This window comes from Acipenser ruthenus, chromosome 34, assembly GCF_902713425.1.
Source record: "Acipenser ruthenus chromosome 34, fAciRut3.2 maternal haplotype, whole genome shotgun sequence".
NCBI lineage: Eukaryota > Metazoa > Chordata > Actinopteri > Acipenseriformes > Acipenseridae > Acipenser > Acipenser ruthenus.
Genome location: NC_081222.1, coordinates 4703500 through 4731487, shown reverse-complemented (window position 1 = coordinate 4731487; position 27988 = coordinate 4703500). Strand labels below are relative to the sequence as shown.

The following is a 27988-nucleotide window of genomic DNA, read 5'->3' as shown; positions in this document are numbered from 1 at the left end:
GACAGAAAAAAAAACTACATGAACATAATTTAGATATTTTATTTAACATCATGTAATCAAAGAAATGACAAAATTATATTGCACAAATCTACCAGAAGCCATAATAGTAGTACAGTATGTCATGTTAGATTTTGAAATGTAATATTTTTCAATTTCTGTCAGCTTTTCATTAAGTATTGAAAACTACAAAGTGGTATGTAATTCAATATGTTAACGTAACATTATTCAGCAGGTTTCATTTGACTTTATGAAGGAAAATGTGTTAAGTCTATAAGGGGGGATGCTAAACTTTTGGCCATACTGTAGATTAGACGCCACCGTCCTACATTAGTGGACAGTTAGACAGTTCAAAGAGACTGGCACCTTGCTATAACACAGTTCAAAGAGACTGGCACCTTGCTATAACAGAGTTTAAAGAGATTGGCACCTTGCTATAACAGAGTTTAAAGAGACTGGCACCTTGCTATAACACAGTTCAATGAGACTGGCACCTTGCTATAACATAGTTTAAAGAGATTGGCACCTTGCTATAACAGAGTTTAAAGAGACTGGCACCTTGCTATAACACAGTTCAAAGAGACTGGCACCTTGCTATAACACAGTTTAAAGAGACTGGCACCTTGCTATAACAGAGTTTAAAGAGACTGGCACCTTGCTATAACACAGTTCAAAGAGACTGGCACCTTGCTATAACGGAGTTCAAAGAGACTGGCACCTTGCTATAACACAGTTCAAAGAGACTGGCACCTTGCTATAACAGAGTTTAAAGAGACTGGCACCTTGCTATAACAGAGTTTAAAGAGACTGGCACCTTGCTATAACAGAGTTTAAAGAGACTGGCACCTTGCTATAACACAGTTCAAAGAGACTGGCACCTTGCTATAACAGTGTTTAAAGAGATTGGCACCTTGCTATAACAGAGTTTAAAGAGACTGGCACCTTGCTATAACACAGTTCAAAGAGACTGGCACCTTGCTATAACAGAGTTTAAAGAGACTGGCACCTTGCTATAACAGAGTTTAAAGAGACTGGCACCTTGCTATAACAGAGTTTAAAGAGACTGGCACCTTGCTATAACACAGTTCAAAGAGACTGGCACCTTGCTATAACAGAGTTTAAAGAGATTGGCACCTTGCTATAACAGAGTTTAAAGAGACTGGCACCTTGCTATAACACAGTTCAAAGAGACTGGCACCTTGCTATAACAGAGTTTAAAGAGATTGGCACCTTGCTATAACAGAGTTTAAAGAGACTGGCACCTTGCTATAACGGAGTTCAAAGAGACTGGCACCTTGCTATAACACAGTTCAAAGAGACTGGCACCTTGCTATAACAGAGTTTAAAGAGACTGGCACCTTGCTATAACAGAGTTTAAAGAGACTGGCACCTTGCTATAACACAGTTTAAAGAGACTGGCACCTTGCTATAACAGAGTTTAAAGTGCTTATTGCTGTTTGCAAAGTACACATAATAAAACCATTATAAAAATGATATTATTAGAGGTATTTTTCACTTTGTTACCTTTAATTCGAACGATAAACACCTATTACACCTCTTAAACACTTATTAAACACTGGGTCAGATTTATTATTTTAAATCTGTGCAACATTTAATGTTTTCAAAGAGCTTGTAATGTTTTTAGAGAGAACTTCCGATGCCATCTCAGTTGTGTTTGTGCAGTTTGTGGAAATGAGACACTTATTTAAATATCTATGCTCTGCTGGAATAGATGAATGCTTTTCTAGACTGCTGTCAGCAAACAGCAACCTTGAACATGTAGCAAAAGCAAACCCCATTCAATTCTTCAAAACAGACTTTGAATAGCTTGTGAGAAACATCCATTCAATGACAACTGTGATCACTTTTCAGATGATAATCCATAATAGATTCCCTGATCATTCAACAAACCCTGCTCCACTGTAAGATCCAGACAGGCCACTGGGTTTGATTTCTGTGATTCAGAATGCTGGTAGAAGAGAGAGAGGGGGGGGGGGCCTCTGATGGTCACTGTTATATGACAATCACATCTCTAAAACATTATTTTCAATTGATTGCAAAATCTGTAAAAACAACAACAATGTTATAAAAGTCCAACAATCTCCAGCAGCAGGTTGGCACAGTTTGTTATTGGTTAGTTGTAAAAACAACATTGGGACAATTTTCTCCCTTTCAAGTTTTAGTTTAAAGATTTTAAACAGTAAATAATAAATACCTTCCTGTGATATTTTTCCCTAAAGATTTTTACTGTGCTAAAAGAAGTTTTAAACTCCTGGATTTTAAACCAGATTGGGATGTCATGATTAGTTTGGTTTGGAAGTCTCTTAATACTGCATATTTTCATCATGGTGCCACTATTAAGTACCAGCTAATAAAAAATAATGTTAACTGTGTGAGTGGTTATTTAATACTAACACCACAGCACACAACACCTAAACAACATTCAGTTACATCGTATAGCAGTGCTTCATTTTGTTATTCGGCACCATTTAAGTGCCTGTAAATAAAAATGTATAGAATCCTTGTGTTATCCGTCACACAGAAAAAGCGCTGTTCTGCCGACATGTATTCTGTAGTACAGTCTTCTACAACAATGTCCCCGCAGAGAGTAAGAATGGTTAGACATACAGCTCGGCTCCATAAACATTCTTACAACATACTGTAAAATCTGTCTGATCCAGCCCCTCTATACACTGCATAATTGTGGGGTCCCAACCAAATCCCTATTGAAAGGCATGGAGTGATCCTCCCTCCGTCCATGAACCTGTACAGGCTGGAATCCGGCATGATTTGTAAGTCTTGTTTACTTAAAACCAATGCGAATCTGACTGTGCAGTCCGGCACAGAGTCATGTGGTTCTTCTTTCTAAATATATAAATCGAATATGTTGCATGGAGAAAGAGAAATAAAAATGAATACAATGCTTGCATTACTGGGTATCCCTGGACTGTACCTCTACTGCATGTACTGTAATAAGAGTTTTTCAAATAGTTTGTCATTTATGCTATATATTTTTTGGGGGGGTACGGTATTAGATTTCGCAGTACCTCTGTAATCCAGCACACTATGTAATCTGGCACAATTTTTTGGTTTCAATCGATGCTGGATTAGACAGATTCTGCTTCGATTTTCAGTTGAAAAAACCCAAAACGTGTTTTTGTAACAGCTTGAACTTGAATGCAAAGCCGCCCACCTCGTCCCTATCTGCATGCTTTAGTTTTATTTGAACTTGTGCTCAAGTGCACTGCAGCACATCAATGACTCCCATCTTGGCACCCCACGGAGGAGCTTCTTTGTTTGAGATCTGTTGACTCAAACACCGGAGCTGCCCAGCCTGCAGATCTGTCTGCTGCTGCTAGGAGACCATTGAAATGCTAATCCTGCTAGGGCCGGGTGGGGGAGGGGGGCTAGAGCTGGAAGTGCTGCTTTTATCAAGGGGGTGATAACAGACTGATGACACAGTGTGCAGTGAGGTCTGTGCAGGGGGGTGATAATAGACTGATGACACAGTGTGCAATGAGGTCTGTGCAGGGGGGTGATAATAGACTGATGACACAGTGTGCAGTGAGGTCTGTGCAGGGGGTGTGATAACAGACTGATGACACAGTGTGCAGTGAGGTCTGTGCAGGGGGGTGATAATAGACTGATGACACAGTGTGCAGTGAGGTCTGTGCAGGGGGTGTGATAACAGACTGATGACACAGTGTGCAGTGAGGTCTGTGCAGGGGGGTGATAATAGACTGATGACACAGTGTGCAATGAGGTCTGTGCAGGGGGGTGATAATAGACTGATGACACAGTGTGCAGTGAGGTCTGTGCAGGGGGGTGATAATAGACTGATGACACAGTGTGCAATGAGGTCTGTGCAGGGGGGTGATAATAGACTGATGACACAGTGTGCAGTGAGGTCTGTGCAGGGGGGTGATAATAGACTGATGACAGTGTGCAGTGAGGTATGCAGGTCACGATGTCATGGTCCAGTATGATGCACAGTAAGATCCTTTAATGACGGGGCTATTTTGGTTAAAAAGATGAACCTGGGAATCCTGTTTTAGACTGCTGGAAACAACACATTGACTGAGCCAAGGGGAAGCTGTGCGCTCTGTCAGTGTGCCAGGGAGGGTTCATTCACCTGACTGGGAGCTCTGTTAGTGTGCCAGGAAGAGTTCATACACCTGGCTGGGAGCTCCGTAGAGCACAGCATTCTTCAGGGGTGGATCAGAAGTAAGAGCATGCATGAACAAAATAGCAAATAACAAGAAAACCCACAGAATGTGTCAAACCCTCAATCAATTTGTCAATGCTTTTTGCTTTTCTAAATTGTTGCCAACGTTTCCAGCAACAGCAGCCTTGAACATTACCACAAAAACCAAATCCCATTAAACTCAAGAGCTACTGTACAGAATTATAAAACACCACATTATTACAAAGGGTTCACATTTGTTACAACACCCGGCAAGGTTTACAAGAAACACAACACTGTACCTTTGCTGTGTCCCATGTTCAACAAACATATTGTCAACTCTTTTGACATTTTTAATCACACATTATGGGTGATCAACTGGGCAATACGTTTTTCCACATTTCCTCGTGAGTGTTTGCCAGGAGATGAAAATCTCAGTGGATCTCAAGGATCACAGTGTATCCAGATCACACTCCCTCCTGCTGGCTTTCTGTTCCCGCAATACGCCACTCATGTCTCATGCAAAAAGAAGGGAGGTCATGATTGTTGGGACTCCATATTGAGAAACACAGCAAGTTCAGTTCGCAGTTTGGACCCCCTTACTACAACAGTGTGCTGCCTTCCAGGAGCCTCAGTCAAGCACATCACTGAGAATGTGGACAGACTCCTGGAACGAACAGGAGACGACCCGGTAGTAGTCATCCACATCGGTACAAACAACATTGGAAGATACAGACCAAGATCCCTGCAAAACAAATTCAGAGAGCTAGGAAGGAAATTAAAAGACAAGACCAAAACTGTGGTGTTTTCAGGGATACTGCCGGCACCTTGCAAAGGACCATATGGACAGCTGGAAATACAAAATCAAAATGCATGGCTGAAATCGTGGTGCACACAGGAAGGCTTCACCTTTCTTGAACATTGGAGCACATTCTACAACAAGGACTATCTATATAGGTGGGACGGACTGCACTTAAACAGAAAGGGAACCAATCTACTTGGAGAAAGGATCCTTGAAGAGGTCCAGAAGCATTTAAACTAGAAAGGAAGGGGGGAGAAAACAAAAAAAAAAAACAGAAGGGAGACTACATCAAATCAAGGGCAACAACTCAGGTAAGACCACTATTAAATGTATTTATCTTAATGCTAGAAGTCTCAGAAACAAAATGTTAGAACTTGAAGCTACTGCACTAACAAGTAACTACGATGCGATAGGTGTTACAGAAACTTGGTTGTCTGAGAGTGATGGAGACGAATATAATATTAGTAGGTACACACTGTATAGGAAAGACAGGCAGGACAGAAGAGGCGGAGGGGTAGCGCTATACATAAGAAATAGTCTTGAAGCCCAGGTGTTAAATCAGGACAAAGAAAACAATGCAGAATCAATATGGGTCAGAACAATGGACAAAAATTCAAAGGGCATAATAATAGGAGCATGCTATAGACCGCCAAATTCAGACGCTGAGCAAAATAATCTGTTATACAATGGGGGATTTCAACTTCTCCTGTATAAAATGGCTTCTGCTTCCTAACGCAATTTGTCAAGGCACCGACTAGAGGGGAGGCATGCCTTGATTTTTTTGTCTTTTCAAATAACAAAGACAGAATAACTAAAACAGAGGTCAGAGAGCCACTGGCAAACTCAGACCACAACATGGTCTCATTTGAAGTATTTTTTAAAACCCCAAAAGTAATGACTAAAGCTAAGGTTTACAATTTTAGAAAAGCAAACTACAAAGGTATGAAACAGAGACTAACAGAAGTAGATTGGAGTAAAATAGAGAAAACATCTACAGAAAAAGGATGGCTGTTTTTTAAAAATGTAGTACTAGAGGCACAAAACAATTACATCCCAAAAGTAGACAAATCTAAATCTAAAACAAAATGGCCAAAATGGTTTAATAGATCAATTAAAACAAATATTCAATGAAAAAAGGCACTTTACAGAGTGTTTAAAAGGGACCAAAAAACAAAGTACACAGAAAGAGTACTTGGAACTGCAAACACAAGTCAAAAAGGAAGTTAGAAAGGCAAAGAGAGAGATAGAAATATCAATATCAATATTTAAGGGGGTTAAAACCAATTCCAAAATGTTTTTCCAATATTATAACAGCAAGAGAACATTCAAAGAGGAGGTTAAATGAGACACAAATGGCAAAATCATAGACGAAGAAAAAAAAAAATAGCAAATATATTAAATGATTACTTTTCACAGGTTTTTACAAAGGAGGACACGGACAACATGCCCGACATGTCAACCTGTTCCTATCCAGTTTTAAATAACTTTAGCATAACAGAGGCAGAAGTGTTAAAGGGACTAGGAGCTCTTAAAATAAACAAATCCCCTGGGCCAGATGAGATCCTCCCAATAGTACTCAAAGAAATGAAAGAAGTTATTTACAAACCCGCTAAGCAAGATCATGCAACAGTCTCTTGACACAGGGGTTGTACCGACAGACTGGAAAATAGCAAACGTAATACCGATCCACAAAAAGGGAGATAAAACCGAACCAGGTAACTACAGACCAATAAGCCTGACTTCTATTATATGTAAACTTATGGAAACTGTAATAAGATCCAAAATGGAAAATTACCTATATGGTAACAATATCCTGGGAGCCAGCATGGTTTTAGGAAAGGGAGATTGTGTCTAACTAACCTGCTTGACTTTTTTTTGAGGATGCAACATTGAAAATGGATAATTGCAAAGCATACAACATGGTTTATTTAGATTTCCAGAAAGCTTTTGACAAAGTCCTGCATAAAAGATTAATTCTCAAACTGAACTCAGTAGGGATTCAAGGAAATGCATGCACATGGATTAGGGAGTGGTTAACATGTAGAAAACAGAAAGTACTGATTAGAGGAGAAACCTCAAAATGGAGCGAGGTAACCAGTGGTGTACCACAGGGATCAGTATTAGGTCCTCTGCTATTCCTAATCTACATTAATGATTTAGATTCTGGTATAGTAAGCAAACTTGTTACATTTGCAAACGACACAAAAACAGGAGGAGTGGCAAACACTGTTGCAGCAAGGTCATTTAAAATGATCTAGACAGCATTCAGAACTGGGCAGACACATGGCAAACGAAATTTAATAGAGAAAAGTGTAAAGTATTGCATGCAGGCAATAAAAATGTGCATTATAAATATCATATGGGAGATACTGAAATTGAAGAAGGGAACTATGAAAAAGACCTAGGAGTTTATGTTGACTCAGAAATGTCTTCATCTAGACAATGTGGGGAAGCTATAAAAAAGGCCAACAAAATGCTCGAATATATTGTGAGGAGTGTTGAATTTAAATCAAGGGAAGTAATGTTAAAACTACAATGCATTAGTAAGACCTCACCTAGAATATTGTGTTCAGTTCTGGTCACCTCGTTACAAAAAGGATATTGCTGCTCTAGAAAGAGTGCAAAGAAGAGCAACCAGAATTATCCCGGGTTTAAAAGGCATGTCATATGCAGAGAGGCTAAAAGAATTGAATCTATTCAGTCTTGAACAAAGAAGACTATGCGGCGATCTGATTCAAACATTCAAAATCCTAAAAGGTATAGACAATGTCGAGCCAGGGGACTTCTTTGACCTGCAAAAAGAAACAAGGACCAGGGGTTACAAATGGAAATTAGATAAAGGGGCATTCAGAACAGAAAATAGGAGGCACTTTTTTACACAGAGAATTGTGAGGGTCTGGAACCAACTCCCCAGTAATGTTGTTGAAGCTGACACCCTGGGATCCTTCAAGAAGCTGCTTGATGAGATTCTGGGATCAATAGGCTACTAACAACCAAACGAGCAAGATGGGCTGAATGGCCTCCTCTCGTTTGTAAACTTTCTTATGTTCTTATCACCAGCTTGCTGCAGGAGGGAGCCTGAACTGGACACACTGCGATGTGCAGAAGAATAATTCTGTATCCCTAGTAAAAAAAAAAAGAAATAAAAAACAAGAAATCCCTAGTTGATTTACCTATGATGTGTGAATAAAAATATCAAAACAAATCGAGAACTTGTATCGTAAAATACCAGCCAATTCAAGCTGAAAGAATATTCATTTAAAATGTTGACAAAAACCCACATTCCTCCCGGTCACCCAGGAAATAAGTTGATCAAGCTCTAGAATTTAAAGGGGAGGTTCCGTTGTTTCTAATGTAAACGAGCCTAGGCTAGGAAATAAGTAGATCGAGCCCAGGAAATAAGTTGATCAAATATATTAATGAACAATAAATAATTTAAAATTAATTTTGTAAGTATAATTTATATCAATTAGTAGATCTGATTTATTCGGCAGTATGCTGCTAGATAAGATGATGTGAATATCGCTTTAGATCCGATATATTAGCCTAATAAAAATGCATAATTTAAAATGACTTTTGTACGTATAATTTACATTAACATGTAGATCGGATATATTCGACAGTATTACGCTAGATAAGGGAATGTGAATATCGCTGTAATATATATTAGCAGCAAATAATTTCAAATGAATTGTATGATTGTACATTTCTGATTGTGTATTTCTGTTTGTGTAACAAACGTTAACTAGCAAAATGTGTTACGTATTAATGTTATTTTGCATTTCTGGAGGTGTTTTTGTTTTGGGAAGCACTACAGTATGGACAGCAGGTATGCAAGCGATTGACCAAAAGTTAAGTTTCAGTCATGGAAAAAATTGAGCTCCCTGCTGCGATGATGATGATGTACTTGAAAAGTGTTGCTTATACAGTATTATTATTATTTAGTATTATGTGCTTTGTTTCATTTATTTTTACATACAGTACTTTGTATAATTAGGACAGAAAACGAACAGGAGACTGGTTATCATTGTGCATGTATTTCAATTACAAGTTTGGGAAGAAACAGTACATTTATTAGTTAAAAACTAAAGTGTTAACGTCTTTGCTAAACCGTGGTAAATACATGTAGTTCAATACCAACCAAGATAGCTATTGTAAGAAAGAAAGATCATACAGTATATGTAGGCTACTGTAGATCAGCATGATTTTAAAAATGGTAAATTCCTGTAGTGCAACAACCATGTAAGACATAACGAGCAATCATATCTACCATGGCATACGTTTTTCATTTCTGTTTTTGTCCTATCAAGAGGATTTGACAGGGTCCTTTTTTAACATAGTACAAATCTTATCCTTTAGTAATACTATATATTACTGCAAGAAATACAATTGTCACGTTTATGAAGAATATGGCATTTATGTTAATGTATATTGTGTGCAAACAACATGAGAGATTTTTTTTTAATTCCCATGACACAATTCCTTACTAAAAAAATTTTTGGTTAATTATTTTCACCCTATCCCAATTTAAAAACCACAACCCTAAACCTAGAACCTTTTTTAAATAAACATAATTGTATGTGTAACAATAAATGTTAATGCTTAAGACATGCAGACAAATCAAGGTACTGTATATACTATTCATTTTTTTTTTAACTCTCAGTGTAGGCCTACGTTTTGCCACGTCTAAACTGTACTAAAGTTACAGCTTTACTAATATTAAAATGTAAAAATATGACCTTGTCATACTAATATGATGGCTGCAGCATGTCATCAGATTATATTACTGAAACATTTTAATTATGATTAAAGACTGACAACATTTTGACGTGTAAAATAATTTAATATATAAATAAATCTCCGCGATCACACATAAACTACATCTGATTGACAACGATGTTATAGAAACATAAAAAGACAGTTTACCATAGAAACAGCCGTCGATCACACATTTTAAAGTTCATACGAAAAGACAGTGGCACGAACACGCACCAACATACACAGTCTAGTAAATAAAACAGCCAGATAAAAATAAAAAGCCATGCAGTGAACCTCCCCTTTAATCAACCTGTAGCCCTGCCTTACTTTTGTCTACTTTTGCCTTTCTGCGCTTGCGCGATCAACTTATTTCCTACGACACCGGCACTACTACTGCAGGATGGTTGCACACGCTCCCAATGTGCGCCGAAGGATTTGGTTAGGATTTTCTTCTTGCTATAATTTTTTTCTGAGTTGACAGGAACGTTCTCATGTCAGCATCAGCATCAGCACCAGCTACCACCAGAAACCCCCTCCTTAGCTATTTTTTACACAGCTAATCGAATCTCTAATCAGATTCGAAGTGAAATAGAAATATTAAGCCAAGCCTATAACTTTCACCTTTTGTTAATTCTAAATATACAATTACTTGGTTCCGGAAGCTTGGAGTCTGTGCCCCGAAGAGTTTGGACATGCCGTTACCCTGCTATGTAATCTCGCGATCCGTTACCAGGGTCACAGACAGCCACCAAATCCCCTCCCAGTCCCAGGATTCACAGTGACGTGGGGAGATCAGAACGCAGCAGCAGCTGCAGTCGCTCCTTGGCCTCGGAGGGTAGAGTGTTGAACAGCCGGTCCTCCACGCGGAGCCCTTCCTTCTTCAGGGCCCCACAGGAGCCCACCTCCACGGGCAGCCTCTCCAGACCGTTCCCCCTGAGGTCCAGGTAGCTGAGCTGGGACAGAAGCCCGATCTCCGGGGGAAGGCTGGTCAAGCTGTTATTGGCCAGGCAGAGCGTCCTCAGCCTGGTGCAGCGACGGAACAGCTCACCGGGCAGGGCCTCCAACTTGTTGCCGCTGACGGAGAGGAAGGAAAGCAGCTCCAGCTCTCCGATCTCGCCAGGGAGGGTGGCCAGGAGGTTGTAGGCCAGGTCTAGGTGGCGGAGCTTCTTGAGGGTGAAGAGGGCAGGGGGCAGGCTCTGCAGGAGGTTGTGGGACAGACACAGCTGCTCCAGTTTCCTCACCATGCAGAGGGTGGGCGGCAGGGCGGCTATTTGGTTGTGGCACAGCCGCAGGCAGGCCAGACCCCGCAGGTGCTGCAGGCTGACCACCTCCTCCACACTGCGGATGCTGTTCCCACGCAGGTCCAGTGAGAGCAGGCCGGTCAGGCTGAAGACAGCGTGGGGAATCCTCTCCAGCTGGCACTGCAGGAGCTCCAGCTCTGACAGGTTCCCGGCCCGCTTCAGATTGTTGAGGACCAGGAGCCGCGTGCCGTCGTTCCGGACCGACAGCCGTGTCAGGTGCCCCGCTACCTCCACCAGCCCGGAGGGGATCTTGGTCAGGTTGCTCTTCAGGCTTAGACTCTTGAGGCTGCGCAGCTCCCTCAGGGACTCCAGCCCGATGGCCCTGTTGTTGTCGGAGCTCAGGTTCCCGGTCAGGCTCAGCTCCTCCAGGGCCCTCAGGGAGTAGACCCAGGGTGGGATTTCTCCTACGTCAGTGAACCTGACATGGAGGGAGCGGAGCCTGTCCCGGAGGAAGCTGAAGGCCAGGGGCTCCACCTTGGCTGGGCAGTGGCAGAGGTGCAGCTCGCACAGGGAGCTCATCTGGGACAGCTTGGCGGGCAGCCTGGCTTCCGGGATCAGCTCCAGCTTCAGGACCTGGAGGTCTGACATCTCGAAGACTGCCTTGGGGATGCCCGAGAGCGTGGAGAGGCGCAGCTCGGCTCTACCCAGCGCGTCCCGGCTCATGTGCTGCCGCAGCTTGTCGTAGCCCCACTCGTGGTTGAGGTTCTCCTCCAGCAGTCGGTGCTCACTCACCTCCGAGAGGAAGACGGCAAAGCGCTTGGAGTAGAGCTGGTCGTACTGGTCCGCCATGTGCAGCAGGAAGGCAAAGTCGTTCCTGACGTCCGGCACGTCCCTGATGCTGCTCTCCTCCCGCACCTTCTCAAAGGAGTACTGCCGCAGGGACCTGCAACACACACACAAAGCAGTGAAGCAAGGGTGAAAAACATGATGCAGCAAAACACAACACAAACTACTCACAGTACAGTGCACCCCCTGGTACCTGCACACACGGTACACAACACAACACAAACTACTCACAGTACAGTGCACCCACTGGTATCTGCACAACACAACACAACACAAACTACTCACAGTACAGTGCACCCACTGGTATCTGCACAACACAATACAAACTACTCACAGTACAGTGCACCCCCTGGTATCTGCACAACACAACACAAACTACTCACAGTACAGTGCACCCCCTGGTATCTGCACAACACAACACAAACTGCTCACAGTACAGTGCACGCCCTGGTATCTGCACAACACAAACCACTCACAGTATAGTGTGCTCCCTGGTATCTGCACACAAGGTACACAAAACAACACAAACTACTCACAGTACAGTGCACCCCCTGGTATCTGCACAACACAACACACTCACAGTACAGTGCGCCCCCTGGTATCTGCACACAAGGTACACAATACAGTGCAACACACACAACATACAATCAGTTCTTCCTCTGAGACCTGCACACAACACGAGGAACACAACGCAATGCAAAGCAATACACACAACACACAATACAGCTTGGTAAATTGTGACAGCTCACCTGGATGAAAATGAAGACTCCTTTGGCAGAACAGTTGTAGGATTTACAGAAAGCTGAATTAGAAACACATGTGCTTGTAACAGTACATAGTGGCTTATGAAGCCCACAGTAAAAGCATGGTACTGTATAGCACAGCACTACTGTGGCTCATTAACCCATTAAGTGCCACTGTCCTAATTTGAGGAGACAACTTTGTAATTTTTTGGTGCTTTCTTAACTGGCATCTATCTACATGTTGTTTTAATGTTCGTTTTAACTAGATTACCATGATAACTTACTCTAAGTTTGTTAACCACAAAGGTTTAGTCTAAATCATGTTTAAAATTACATAAATACAGCTTGTGTTCTGAAAAAAATGAATTTTTATTTTTCAAAGAAATTAATTAGGTTCTTAATGGGTTAAGGATAGTGGAAAAACATAAATAAAAATGTGTTGTGTGGAGGTCCCGAGATAAATGATCTCAGGATCTGGACATGAGAACATTTTATTTGTATTTGTTTCCATGTCCTCAATGAGCCAACATACAGCACAGCACAGTAAACAGAGTTTCAGTCAATCAATCAGCCAATAAATGTTTATTTCAGGCTGGCAAAATAAAAGCCACGGCAATCGATAAACGTTGAATTGATTAACTGTTGAATCTGGGTCATTCCGCGCCGAATGAATCAATTGTGTGAATGAATCTCCACCTCACTGTCTCCAACTGTTGATATCGCATACGGAAGTATCTGGGAGTGTTTTTAGCTCCAAGCTCTCATTTTTTTAAAGTTATGGCCTATAATGTTTGAGAAGTCAAACCTCTTAAAGCAGGGAGGGGGTGGGGGCAAGCATGGTCCTGGAGGGCCTCCTGGTCTTTGTTCCAACCCTGTTCTGAATGCCTGTTAATCGTGGTGTGTTCCCTACTGGTGGTCGTGGCGAGACAGTGAGGTGGGGAAGATCCAAAACATGTTGTCATTTGGTGTCGAATGAACCACCTGCACCACTCCCTTGTCACCCACGCTAAGACTACAATCAAAGCAAAGAGAGAGACCTGCAGAAGATCCAGAAGAGGGTGTAGACCCCGATGAGCCCGTACACACTGACCAGCAGCACGTAGCTGAGCAGCAGCTTGTGCAGCATGAACGCCATGCTGTGTGTGCAGAAGAAGCGGCTGTATCCCGTCAGGAAGCGGATCTGCGGCTGGCACACGTGCTCGAAGGAGATGGAGTCCACGAACGAGGAGGTGTAGCCCACAATGAGCAGGAACTTGAACACCTTGAACACGGTCTGGCACACGTACACCTGGAGAACAGAGGACTCCAGATTTAAAACAGCTGCTTGGTACAGCCAGGAAATATCACAGTCATTTATAAATGTATTTAATCAAGTTAGCTTTTTGAACTGTGTTGCTACACCACTTGCTCGCTTAAGCAATAGAACTCTAGAGGGCATTAGCCCTGTAGCAGGGCGATTGCCCTGCACATGAGGAAATTAGTGTTGGTGTAATTTATATGTGGAAATGGATTTATTGTGTGTGCCTTTTTGGAATTGCCATGTTTGACTGAATGACAGACGGGCGCTCAATTGAGACTTGCTGCCTGCTAGGTTTGGTTGAGAGGAAGGGCGAGTGATTGTCTGTGTCGGTCTTTGACCTGCAGGTGGGTGGGTCTCGACTGAGTGTCTGTCAACATAAAAACATCGAGTGGGGATCGTTCTGGGCGACTGCACCACCATGCTACACAGAGGGGCGCTGCGTACACTCAGGAGGACAGCGTTCACTCTGCAGGAACTACAGCTACGCAACCCTTAAACTGCAACACGGTACTTGTGAAGGCAGTGCCCAGCCAAGACCGTATGAAGAAGCAGGAATCGGCGTAAGAATACCGGCTCATAAGTAGATTCGTCTAGGGAATATTAATCCCAGGTAATGTATAGCGAGGGTTACGTAGTGTAGCCAGTTCCTGGAGCGGGATGCCTCGTTTAGTAAGGCTAGCGCTCACCCTATGTGGCACCTTTTATTTGTAGTTTTTGTACTGTGTTTATTTTGCCTTTTGTACAGCCTGCTGTATGTGTCCTCTGGGCGTTACCATCGCTGGTACCGTCACATGACCCGCTTGTTTACTTTTTGTGTGTTAATAAATCCTGCATGTCGGTGCCGGCGTTTCAACTCCAACTCCCATGTCTCACGAGTACCCTGTCACAACTCCTTAATATGTTTTACCATACTTCTTTGGGCTTTACAATGCTTACTTATGCTTTATTATACTTTATTACACTATGCTTTTATAAGGGATGAAATCACAAGTCCAGAGTGATTTCCGGAATATCAAACTTGACTTTATTCATTAAAAATAGACTTTGAAACAAATGATCTTTCAATGTAGTTGTGTTTAGAGCAACAAATGTTTCAGCTTGAAGTCTGTACATCTAATAAATATGAATGAATCAATGTAAATGACAGTAAAGCAGAGCCTCTCCTCACTCTGTACACATGGTCTGCATGAATGCAATGTAAATGACATTAAAGCAGAGCCTCTCCTCACCCTATACACGTGGTCTGCATGAATGCAATGTAAATGACATTAAAGCAGAGCCTCTCCTCACTCTGTACACGTGGTCTGCATGAATGCAATGTAAATGACATTAAAGCAGAGCCTCTCCTCACCCTATACACGTGGTCTGCATGAATGTAATGTAAATGACATTAAAGCAGAGCCTCTCCTCACTCTGTACACGTGGTCTGCATGAATGCAATGTAAATGACATTAAAGCAGAGCCTCTCCTCACCCTATACACGTGGTCTGCATGAATGCAATGTAAATGACATTAAAGCAGAGCCTCTCCTCACTCTGTACACGTGGTCTGCATGAATGCAATGTAAATGACATTAAAGCATAGCCTCTCCTCACTCTGTACACGTGGTCTGCATGAATGCAATGTAAATGACATTAAAGCAGAGCCTCTCCTCACTCTGTACACATGGTCTGCATGAATGCAATGTAAATGACATTAAAGCAGAGCCTCTCCTCACCCTATACACGTGGTCTGTGTCCTCAGTGTGCTGCCTGAACTTGCGCACCTTCTCGAAGAGTGCCTTGGCCTGCTCGCCGTCCTTCCTGTCCAGGATCGCTGTGGAGGAGGGAACTGCCGGCACGGGGCTCTCCTGGGGAGGGGAGCCCAGGTTAGAGGGGAAAGAGCCAGCCCTGGCCAGGAGTGGGGTCCCGGGGCTCCACTCCTCACTCGACCGGCCCCTTGTAGTGGAGGAGGTGGAGAAGCGATGCCTGGCGCCCCCGCTGGTCTCGGAGGAGTCCTCGCAGGCAGTCTCGGAGAGAGCCTTGGAGGTCCAGGGCGACTCGAAGCACTTTCCCAGGATGCCGATGAAGTGCTCCACCTTGGAGGACGTCTTGGGGAACTTGAACCAGAAGTTGCTGCTGACCAACAGGATGAGCGAGTGGATCAGGGCCATGTAAGGGAAGTAGCGGGAGTACCAGGGCAGCGCCATGTGGTAGCACACCTGCAATGCAACGCAACACGAGGCACCAGTGGCATAACTTTGGTTTCAAAAGTGGGGGGGGGGACAGTTTCTGAAGCTGGGGCATGCATGAAGATTATTCTATCTGAAAATAATAAAATATGTTACAAACAAGTATAACAAAGCATTGAATCCCTTGTATATCTAATTAAAAGATCCAAAGACATTCCTGCGGCAATTATTCAAAAACAATAAATTGTTGGCACAACGTTGTCATGAATGATGAGTGTCGCAAAAAGCTATGTTATTCAGTCGCTTCCGAGTCATGGAATTATGAAGCCATGATGATTTCAGTCTTTGAAGAGCACTGAAGCTCCACTCAGATCAGAGCCTGGATCCAGGATCAGATCCCTTTAACCAGCCCCTGAGGCAGCGTTGAGCACAAGAGCGAGTGTGGCATAATGCAGATTTAATGAGAGGGATGAGAATTGCCCTTGAAATATATTTCTAGAAGCGTTGAGGCTTCCCCACAATTGAAATACTTAAGATAAATACAGTTTTGCTATCAATGATGCTAGTATTGTATTGGTATAATAAAAGGGTGTTTTTAAAACGTATTTTCAGTTTCCATCCACTTAAAATAGGAAGATGTAGCTTGAAACTCAAACCGCAGCGTTTCGACGATAATGTAAATAACACCAAGCTCCAGACGACGAGTTTCAAACGTTAAACGTGTTCCTGTTTACAGGTTAGAACTCATCTTTATTATGATGAATACGATAATGCTTGTTATGGTAATTGTTTATTTATTAGTTTAAAAATGTTTAGTAAAATGTGACCAAGAGAGAGTTTTTGGAACATTGATAAATAGCGACGCGAGAGTCTGTGTGATGTATTTAAACACACAAAATAATTTAGAATCAGTAATATATCGTCATTAATTTGGTATAATAATTGTGTAAAAAGTGGCAATCTATTTAGTTGTTATTGATATCTATATTTATTTGCTCAAAGGTCATTTTGCTGTTTCAATTTAAAATGAAAAGTCAGTTAAACTGTAAGTAGATAGAAATCTCTGTGTGATAACATCAGTAAATAACACGAGCTATGGTGAATTACAAACAAACCATGTTCCTGTGTTTTGGATAAAGCAATGTAGTGCATCCTCCTCTATCTCTGTCCATCCATTTTCCCCAACATTACTGTGATCTCAGGCTGTGTACGAATGTGTCAGCCGGGGTCTTTAAACTGCGCACCACCTATGTTCACTTCTCATCGGTCAGTTTCCCTAGTTAAGGTGTGTGCAGCTCCAGGATCCGCTTAGTAAAACATCTCATGATCCGGCTCCAGTGATCCCGGATCCAATCCCATTTTTCTTCCCATTGACATCTATACTGACTAGTGATTATACCAATACATTATCATGAAATAAAAGTTTTAGCACTCCTGCAATGTGAGGGGGACATTTCCCATCTTTAAAAAAATGAGGGGGGCATATCCTCCGTGTCCCCGTGTAAATTACGCCTATGCGAGGCACTGTGAATGCTGATTGGAAGTCATGTCCCCACTGGAACCAATTAGCAGCAGCTACACTTATTTATAATTCATTGTTGATCTCACACTCAGACAATGACAAAGCATTTGAAACGTTTAAACCACAGCAGTTTCTATATAAACAGATTAAGTACGTTACGTTAATATCAGGTTTTCGTCTGTTTTTTTATTTAGATTTAATGCCTGATAATATGTTTCTAACTGTTCAGTGTACTTTTTTCTTGTATTCTTTGTATGACGGAGCCTGACACAGCAAAGAGTGCGCTTGAGAAACACACTCTCAACTTGATTAGAGGCAGCCCCCAAACACCTAGAACACACATTAAATGAAAGCCCTGTACAACAGAAACCAGTACAACACAAATGTACTCTTATATAGCTCTCTTCATGCCAAGGCATCCCATTGCACTTCACAATTCAGAAACACTAAAATAAACTTAATAAACTCACAAATGAAATGACAAACATTTTGACTGGAAGATTTATATTGAGATTTCTATTAGGTTAATCCATCATGTATAGGGCACCTCTTATTGTAACAGAATGATGCCATGTTGTTCGTCTGTCTTGAGTGTACTGACTGATGAAAATTATTAGCCCCGCCCTTGCCCCTGCTCGGCTCCGATCCAGATTCAGATGTGTTGCGAGCCAGAGTTTCACGGTTTGGTTCTCACTCGGCTTGACAAATAGCCAGCGGAAAACCACCCACACCATGAGGGCCTGGGGCCTGGGGATCTCCTGGCTTGGATATGGCAGTGGAAAGGGGTATAAGACTCACCTGGCTGATGTAAACGTACTGCTGGTAGTCCAGGTTGGTGGGGCGACCCCTTTCCTTAACGGGAGGAGACAGAGGATCGGCTGTGTTTTTAGGAGGGTTGGTGTCTGGGGTAGGGGTTGGGGTAGGGGTGTCTGGGGTAGTGTGTGGGGTAGCGGTTGGGTTGGGGGTGCTGCTGTCGTTAGCAGGGTCAGTCTGGTCCATGGGCAGACACACGACCTGCTCATTGGAGATGAGCAGCGTCCCAGAGAAGATGGAGACCATGAGCATGGCGAAGACGAGGTACTCCATGAACACGTCCCACCAGGGCTTCAGGATCCGGTGCGTGGTGTGGGTCTCGCTCAGAGAGGCCAGCTCCGACAGCGTGAACATGCCTCCCTCCGAGAGAGAGAGAGAGAGAGAGAGAGAGAGAGAAAGAAAGAAAGAAGTTTAGTCACAAGGGAAGCCCCCCCCCCCGGTTATTCAATGCATTCACCATAGTTTACCATGGTTTGTTTAATATGCTTTACCATACCTCTCTGTATGTATGTATGTATATACAGTATCCCTATCACTCTCTCTATATCTATGTTGTAACAAAGTCTCTCTAGGGTATGACTGTTCTGACCTTTGATATATCTAGGGTTATCAATAACGTATTGTCCAAACATAAATCGCAAGGGGAATGTCATAAAGGATGGCTTGAGTGGCGTGGTATGTGATGTCAGTGTCCAGGAAGCAGTGCAACACACAGATGATCAAAACAAAATACACAAAAGAAATGGGCACATTGGCCAAAACAAAATAAAACACTAACAAATTACCTTTTTATAAAACAAGTACCTTGGTTCACTTACTGGTAGCATTCGATCTCGCTCTTAACTCCTCTTAACTCTCCTCCCTCAATGAGACTGGAGTGGGTCTTTTATTCTGTGGCTCCAGCCACAGTCCCACAAGCTTCTCGGGATGGGGATTTAACCCCATCCATGTCAACTGCATTTTATAAGACCGGCTTTTCACCAGTCTAAAATAATAAATAATAATGTCAGATGGCTTTCGTCCATCCGCACACAAATACAATTTAATATAATAATAATAATAATACAAATGAAAACACATACATAAATAAAATTAATATCCACAAGGGGTGGGCACCCCGTCACAGGGAGGCTTATTTTATTTATAATATTTACAGGTGTTCATGCACTTACTTTTATAATGTACATGTTTTACATATGAAGAAAACAATAACCCATAACCTCCCATTGGAGTAACTTATTATCTAAAGTGGGACAGCGACTTAATTCCCCACTATTATGCTTTTACAGGACTCTGCGTAACTCTTTCATTGCATGGTTAATCTCTGTCCACTTTTTCCCTACAACAAAAACCCAGAACACAAGCGACAAAACCCCAATTAGTTTAAATCAATTTGCACCAGAGAACCAGACCGAGCGAGAGGGAGGAGGAGGAGGAGGAGGAGGAACAGGTCTACCGCCACCAAAAGATAAAAGCAAAGTCTATTTTCATTTCATTACTAAGTATACTTATTTAATTAGCCAGAGATTGGCTTGTGTGCATAGTCTACCTTTTGCATCAATTGTAATTGCTACACTTCATGTTAAATATAAGCTTTTGTCTGTAAAAAAATACAGTCTACCGTGCAAATGTGAGCAACACAAAACAGTAGTCCCAGCAGCAGCAGCCCCAAGCTAACACAAAGCAATAAAACAAGTTATAAGTTATACTATAGGGTAATATTAAACTACTGTCACATTTTAACTGATAAGTAATTACAACAGTAAAACTCACCCTTGGAAACAAACACAAACGTATATAGAGGCTTAAAATAAACAAATCCCCTGGGCCGGATGAGATCCTCCCAATAGTACTCAAAGAAATGAAAGAAGTTATTTACAAACTGCTAACCAAGATCATGCAACTGTCTCTTGACACAGGGGTTGTATTGACAGACTGGAGAATTGCAAACATAATACCGATCCACAAAAAGGGAGACAAAACCAAACCAGGTAACTACAGACCAATAAGCCTGACTTCTATTATATGTAAACTATAATAAGATCCAAAATGGAAAATTACCTATATGGTAAAAGTGTCCTGGGAGACAGTCAGCATGGTTTTAGGAAAGGGAGATCGTGTCTAACTAACCTGCTTGATTTTTTTGAGGATGCAAAAAAAAAAAAAAAAAGGACAATGGATAATTGCAAAGCATATGACATGGTTTATTTAGATATTCAGAAAGCTTTTGACAAAGTCCTGCATAAAAGATTAATTCTCAAACTGAATGCAGTAGGGATTCAAGGAAATGCATGCACATGGATTAGGGAGTGGTTAACATGTAGAAAACAGAAAGTACTGATTAGAGGAGAAACCTCAAAATGGAGCGAGGTAACCAGTGGTGTAGCACAGGGATCAGTATTAGGTCTTCTGCTCTTCCTTTCTCTACATTAATGATTTAGATTCTAGTATAGTAAGCAAACTTGTTAAAATAGGACAACACAAAAATAGGAGTGGCAAACATCGTTGCAGCAGCAAAGGTCATTCAAAATGATCTAGACAGCATTCAGAACTGGGCAGACACATGGCAAATGATATTTAATAGAGAAAAGTGTAAGGTACTGCACGCAGGCAATAAAAGGGGCGATCTGATTCAAGCATTCAGAATTCTAAAAGGTATTGACAATGTCGACCCAAGGGACTTTTTTGACCTGAAAAAACGAACCAGGGATCACAAATGGAGATTAGGTAAAGGGGCATTCAAAACAGAAAATAGGAGGCACTTTTTTATTTTACACATAGAATTGTGGGAGTCTGGAACCAACTCCCCAGTAATGTTGTTGAAGCTGTGTGACAGAGATCGAATGGTCCTTGGTGTTAGATCTCCCTCTCGACCTGTGAGGGCACTGTGTAACGGGAACAGAGTACCCTTAACTAAATTGCATGACAATTTATTCTGAGGGTAGGTGGAAGTTGGTCATTTAGGAAAGGGGTGCAGCTACGGTATCCAAACTCAATGACCCAGACGTTAAACGGTGTGGCATCTGAGGATTGGAGGAGTGGATGCGCTCGTTAAACTAGGGGTCATGAGCGAGGATATAAATAGGGGTCATTGCTGACGTGATCTGTTCCTTGGTAAAATGATTAGAGACAACCTACAAGGAACCTGTGTTACCGTACTGTAAACCATGAGTTTGTTCTGTCTGTTAGTGTTTGTTATAACTGTCTGTTTGTTTTAAACTAGACTTCCTATAACACGATCCGGAGCTGTAGCAGAAGCCAGCATAAACCCGGACTTCACTTTCACCCCTGCATTTCATGGAGAACTGTAATACACAACTTGCACTTATTTGTGTTGGTGTGTAAAACTGGACTTTTTGGTTGCGGGTCAAACCCAGGGCTTTACAAATACTGAGTGATACACGCCGTATCACTCCATCATTATTATTTACAGGTGTTTGCATTAAGGCTCTGGACATTGTAATTTATCAATAAACACCCTTGCACCTGTTAGTAATTGTCCATGTGATTCGTACCTGCACTACACTCACCTGTATCCACTCACCACTTTGCCACAAGGTGAAACCCTGGGATCCTTCAAGAAGCTGCTTGATGAGATTCTGGGATCAATAAGCTACTGACAACTAAACGAGCAAGATGGGTCGAATGGCCTCCTCTTGTTTGTAAACTTTCTTATGTTCTTAAATGCAGTGCCAGGTTTGCAGAATGTGGATAACACTATCCAGGGGGAATACACCTGTGAACGATGCCAGCTGGTCTCTGACCTTGAGGCTAGGGTGGCAGGCCTTGAGGCAAGGCTGGCTGGACTGCACAGCATGACAGACGCAGAAGATTTTATAGAACAGTCTTTTAGAGAGATGTGCACTCAAATAGAGGAGGGGGTGTGAACAACAGTCAGTACCTGGTAGGGACTGGGTTACAGTGGGAGGGAATAGAAGTGCACCCTCTCCCAAAACAGCCACTGCAGAGCGGAGTGTTTGCTCCCTAGTCAGGTGTGCAGCTGTGATCCTAAGCTGTGAATGGTGCACTGCCTACGCGGTGCCCGGGTGCACGATATCACGACACAGGTGGAAGTCAGGTGTGCAGCTGTGATCCGGAGTCGTGAATGGTGCACTGCCTACGCGGTGCCCGGGTGCACGATATCACGACACAGGTGGAAGTCAGGTGTGCAGCTGTGATCCGGAGTCGTGAATGGTGCACTGCCTACGCGGTGCCCGAATGCACGATATCACGACACAGGTGGAAGTCAGGTGTGCAGCTGTGATCCGGAGTAGTGAATGGTGCACTGCCTACGCGGTGCCCGGGTGCACGATATCACGACACAGGTGGAAGTCAGGTGTGCAGCTGTGATCCGGAGTCATGAATGGTGCACTGCCTACCCGGTCCCCGGGTGCACGATATCACGACACAGGTGGAAGTCAGGTGTGCAGCTGTGATCCGGAGTCGTGAATGGTGCACTGCCTACGCGGTGCCCGGGTGCACGATATCACGACACAGGTGGAAGTCAGGTGTGCAGCTGTGATCCGGAGTCGTGAATGGTGCACTGCCTACGCGGTGCCCGGGTGCACGATATCACGACACAGGTGGAAGTCAGGTGTGCAGCTGTGATCCGGAGTCATGAATGGTGCACTGCCTACCCGGTCCCCGGGTGCACGATATCACGACACAGGTGGAAGTCAGGTGTGCAGCTGTGATCCGGAGTCGTGAATGGTGCACTGCCTACGCGGTGCCCGGGTGCACGATATCACGACACAGGTGGAAGTCAGGTGTGCAGCTGTGATCCGGAGTCGTGAATGGTGCACTGCCTACGCGGTGCCCGAATGCACGATATCACGACACAGGTGGAAGTCAGGTGTGCAGCTGTGATCCGGAGTCGTGAATGGTGCACTGCCTACACGGTGCCCGGGTGCACGATATCACGACACAGGTGGAAGTCAGGTGTGCAGCTGTGATCCGGAGTCATGAATGGTGCACTGCCTACCCGGTCCCCGGGTGCACGATATCACGACACAGGTGGACAGGCTCTTGGCCTGGGCTGGGGAGGATCCAGTTGTCGTGGTTCACATGGGAACAAATTACATAAGGAAAGAGAGTCAGGAGGCTTTGCAAAATAAATGTATAGAGCTGGGCAAAGGATTAAAAGTAGAGCCTCTATGGTAGTCTTCTCGGAAATACTACCGGTGCCACGTGCAGGGCCAAGAAGACAAGCGATGATTAGAAGTTTTAACACGTGGCTAAAAACCTTGTGAAAGCAAGAGGGGCCCAGGGTTATGAGGCACTGAGGAACCTTCGACGGGCCGTGGCCTGTAGAGGTGGGACGGGCTGCACCTGAACAGGAGGGGATCCAGTGCACTGGGGGAGACAGTTAACAGAGTAATCAGGCAGTTTAAACTAGAGGTCTAGAGCCAAGGGGAGTTACACCACAAACTACACAGCAAACAACAAATAAAATAAATAATCTAAAACAAGATTGGAGAACCCCCTGCTGCAGGAACCGAGGTTCACCACTATATATATATATTTAGGGCTTCTGATTTTCGGTTTTAACCGATAAAACACCCCCGATACAAAAAAAATGAAATTGATGGACAGTCAATAAACACCGGAAAACGCCAGAAAAACTGTGGAAATGGTTTATCGAGCACTATATTCTGCAATTTTGAGACTGACTTTGAATTCTGGAAACTGTGTTGTTGTTTTTTTTAAATCTTTTGCTAAGTTGCATTGCCTTTTACGTTGTAAGCAGTTCTGTGCGTGGGTAACACTGTGATTTCATTTTGCTGTTGGGTCGTTAACCAGGAATTTTACATGAATGAAACAAAATGTACAAGTCAACAGTACTAGCAGCTCAAATGAAGTGAAACTCTGTGGATTGGCTGCTGTGGCTTGTTTAGTAAGCGTCAACATATCCCTACAAAACAACCGTCTAGTAATTCTTTTGAAAACACAATTAAGATACCATTTTCATACCTTAAGGGTTCAGAAAATCGCACTTCACAAAGACCAAGAAAACAATGGCCGGTGTAGTGTTAGAAAGTGGTACATCGTTCTCCAGGACATTATTAATACTAATATCAGAACATTATTAATATTATACCAGCGTTCTCTTCTGACTCATGCAACTCTTTGCATCTCTGTATTGCTCTAGCTGAGCTCACCTGTAACTCCAGGCCCTTGAGGACCTGCCACTTGTCCCACTACTGTGATTATTAGCCGATTATAAATGTATTGAATGTAAAATTACTGTATTTGTTATTATTTGTCAGGTGTTTTTTTATTTTTAATTCACTTGAAAGAGAAAGCACAGTGATTTCAGTTCAGTTTCTTGTGCTTCAGTTTTGTTTGCTATAATTTGCTTTGTTTTTGCAATGGTGAAACACAATGTTTGGCTCTGCTAACACAGACACATAAGAATACACTAGTTATACAATTCTGTGGTTATGGCAGGGAAATAACTCATGCAGTAACAAGTCAGTAAAGAAGGTAAAAGAGTAAAAATGAGACAGAGTTTTGATTCCCCCAAAAACTCCTTTAAACCCAGTGAAGAACTCAAACCAACTACATGTGTAAAAATGATATTTGTGTAGCTCTGTGTTTGTTTGTCGGTATGGAGATGGGAGTGAAAATGTGGTCCGGACCTTGACCTTGCTGTAACCAATTCTCGACTTTCACTAAAATAAAGTAAAGTACCCCTGCCATAGTCAATGTGGAAAACTGACATGGGAATATCTGAATCCTGGAAAGAGTTAATAAACCAAATCAGTGTGCCTCAAGACACTCTCGCGATGACAAGCCACTTTCAAAAAGACTGAATAAACCATTTCAGTTTAAGTTTGATGAGGAGTTATCAGGTTACAAAACAGTACTGCACCTGTTGGGTAGGAATCGCTATCGGTGCCAAGAAGGTGTTCTTTTATGCAAAGTTCCTGTTCCTTTAGCCGGGGCATTTACAATGGGAAAAATCTGTTTCACTACAAGGGTGTTCCCTTAGGCGAAGTGTTCTCTTGGAGGTGTTCCTATAAGTGGAGACTACTGCAACTGCTGAAAATTATTTTTCACAGGTGACAGAGAGCAGAACCAGGGGCCACGGATGGAAGCTGAAGGGGGGCATATTCAGAACCGAGGGGAGAAGGAGCTTTTTCATGGAAAGGGTGGTGAACCATTGGAACAGGCTGTATATATGGACCCTCTAGTGTACCTTTTATGATACAGATCAGGACGTCCACATTCAGTCTCGCACAGACGGGTAGCAGTGTGGCGTAGTGGTTAGGGCTCTGGACTCTTGACCGGAGGGTTGTGGGTTCAATCCCCAGTGGGGGACACTGCTGCTGTACCCTTGAGCAAGGTACTTTACCTAGATTGCTCCAGTAAAAACCCAACTGTATAAATGGGGAATTGTATGCAAGAATAATGTGAAATAATGTATAATGTGATATCTTGTAACAATTGTAAGTCGCCCTGGATAAGGGCGTCTGCTAAGAAATAAATAATAAGACGGAGGGCTGTTCAATCTGAGATGTCTGCAGGCCCACATAAATGTTGTGGAACTAGTGGTTAGGGACTTGCTGTTCGCAGACGACTGTGCAATAGGACAGGGACAGCTGGAGGCAGCATTGTCATTTAGCCATCCAAAACCTTGAAATGAAACGAGCAAACAAGGAAGGAAAAGAGTGAGAGGAGAAAGGCCATTTCAGTAATTCCATCAACCTGCAGCACCTGTGGCCGCATCTGCAGATCAAGGATTGGCCTTATTTCTCATGAAGGAGCACACAAACAAATTTATTCAGCAAGAGTTGCTGACAAAACTCATGCGTCGTCATCGACGGGAAACATCATCACCGTCATATATATATATTATATATATATATGGACCCTCTAGTGTGCTAAAAGAATTGAATCTATTCAGTCTTGAACAAAGAAGACTACGCGGCGATCTGATTCAAACATTCAAAATCCTAAAAGGTATAGACAATGTCAACCCGGGGCACTTCTTTGACTTGAAAAAAGAAAAAAGGACCAGGGGTCATAAATGGAGATTAGATAAAGGGGCATTAAGAACAGAAAATAGGAGGCACTTTTTTACACAGAGAATTGTGAGGGTCTGGAACCAACTCCCCAGTAATGTTGTTGAAGCTGACACCCTGGGATCCTTCAAGAAGCTGCTTGATGAGATTCTGGGATCAATAAGCTACTAACAACCAAACGAGCAAGATGGACTGAATGGCCTCCTCTCGTTTGTAAACTTTCTTATGTTCTTATGTTCTTATGTTCTTTGTTACTTTCTATTAAAAGCACAATCCTAGTTTTTAATTAGACTTAAAACAATAACCTGCCATTTTTTATAAGTTAGTTAATAAATGTTTATCAAAGAAAAAGTTATGAGTTTGAATGTTTCAGCAGCACACATTTACACATTTTATTTCTCACTGTATGTAATTATACTTTTCTATAAAAAAAATGGACCTCACAAAAGTTTGCCACGATAATTATGCAGTTTTCGCTGGTTACAGGGTTATTTACCATAGTATGGCCATTTTTTTTTTTTATTTTTTTTTTTTTATCTTTTACCATACCTCTCTGTGCTTTACCACGCTTTCACTGTGCTGTATTATACTTTGATATGATTTCATTACGATAAACTTTTAAATGGGCGAATACATAAAATGCATTGCACATTTTTTTAACTAAACCAAACGAGCAAGATGGGCTGAATGGCCTCCTCTCGTTTGTAAACTTTCTTATGTTCTTAAATACAGTACTATTTAATGATAATTATAAAGTTTTGTTTTGAACAATAAACAAAAACAAAATTAATACATATCTAAATACCCTGCTTCTCCCCTCAACCTAGCAAGCTCGGACCGTGACACGGATAATAACTGGAACTATCCACCTGCACGAATACTTACTTATTTCCAGATGTTTTTCCCGACAACTTTTGACCAAAAACTTCTTGAGAAGCCGCGTCCACAACACAACAGACCGCCCGGCTGGTTTTCGACCGTGAAAGGAGTCTGTGTTGAATGTATTTCCACAGCTCCGGCTCGTTCCTTCTCTATAAATTAATTCCAAAGTTTTTTTTTCCCTTTCTTTCTTTTCCTTAACTTGGCTCCTGCTGGATCGGGAAAGGAGTTGGAAGTGGGCACACGTGACTCAACTTTCCATCCCTGTTGCCTCGGCAACGTTATGCCTGGGCGTTCAATCTAATTAAATTCTTTTCGATTCGCAGAAAAGTCTAATCTTAGCGAAACCACAGCTGCAATATCAATTATTTACCCACCGCCAGACCCCCCCGTCTTTTTTTTTTTAAATTAAAGAAGCCGTTTTTGTAATTACCTTTATCTCCCATCTGCTGTAAGTAATGAAGAGAGCGTCTCCTACTGTCGAGAGGTTATATGACAAGTTATTTTTGAGCAATTTTAACAAATTGCGCTATTCTTCATAGAGTAGAATGTGCTGTGCAGTAAGCTATAAACTATGGGGGAATATACAAAACTGACACCAACAAATGAGATATGAATTAGTCTAGACGTATAAAAGATAATCATTTGCCCTTCATAAATAAAACATTGTTTTCTGTGGAATTGTACAGCCTGGCTTCACCATCCCTCCT

At 42.5% G+C, this 27988-nt stretch overlaps 1 protein-coding gene across 6 annotated transcripts; it reads right to left on the bottom strand.

The window, feature by feature from the left end:
• Positions 1–23: 23 nt before the first annotated feature.
• LOC117401982 (volume-regulated anion channel subunit LRRC8D-like) lies at positions 24–27655 on the bottom strand. Of its 6 annotated transcripts, none has more exons than XR_009310139.1 (6): positions 27285–27655; positions 18361–18735; positions 15588–16070; positions 13608–13858; positions 524–11924; positions 24–491 (listed from the first exon to the last, which is right to left on the bottom strand). XR_009310139.1 is itself a non-coding variant. In XM_059007027.1 (5 exons), the coding sequence occupies exons 2-5, from the start codon at positions 18727–18729 to the stop codon at positions 10514–10516; spliced, it is 2514 nt and encodes an 837-aa protein (XP_058863010.1). In that variant the 5' UTR covers positions 18730–18735; positions 27285–27655; the 3' UTR covers positions 24–10513. The 6 variants fall into 6 exon arrangements, 1 of the variants encoding a protein (XP_058863010.1); XR_009310140.1 differs by having other exon boundaries at positions 24–395; XR_009310137.1 differs by having other exon boundaries at positions 24–811; positions 844–11924.
• Positions 27656–27988: the final 333 nt, after the last annotated feature.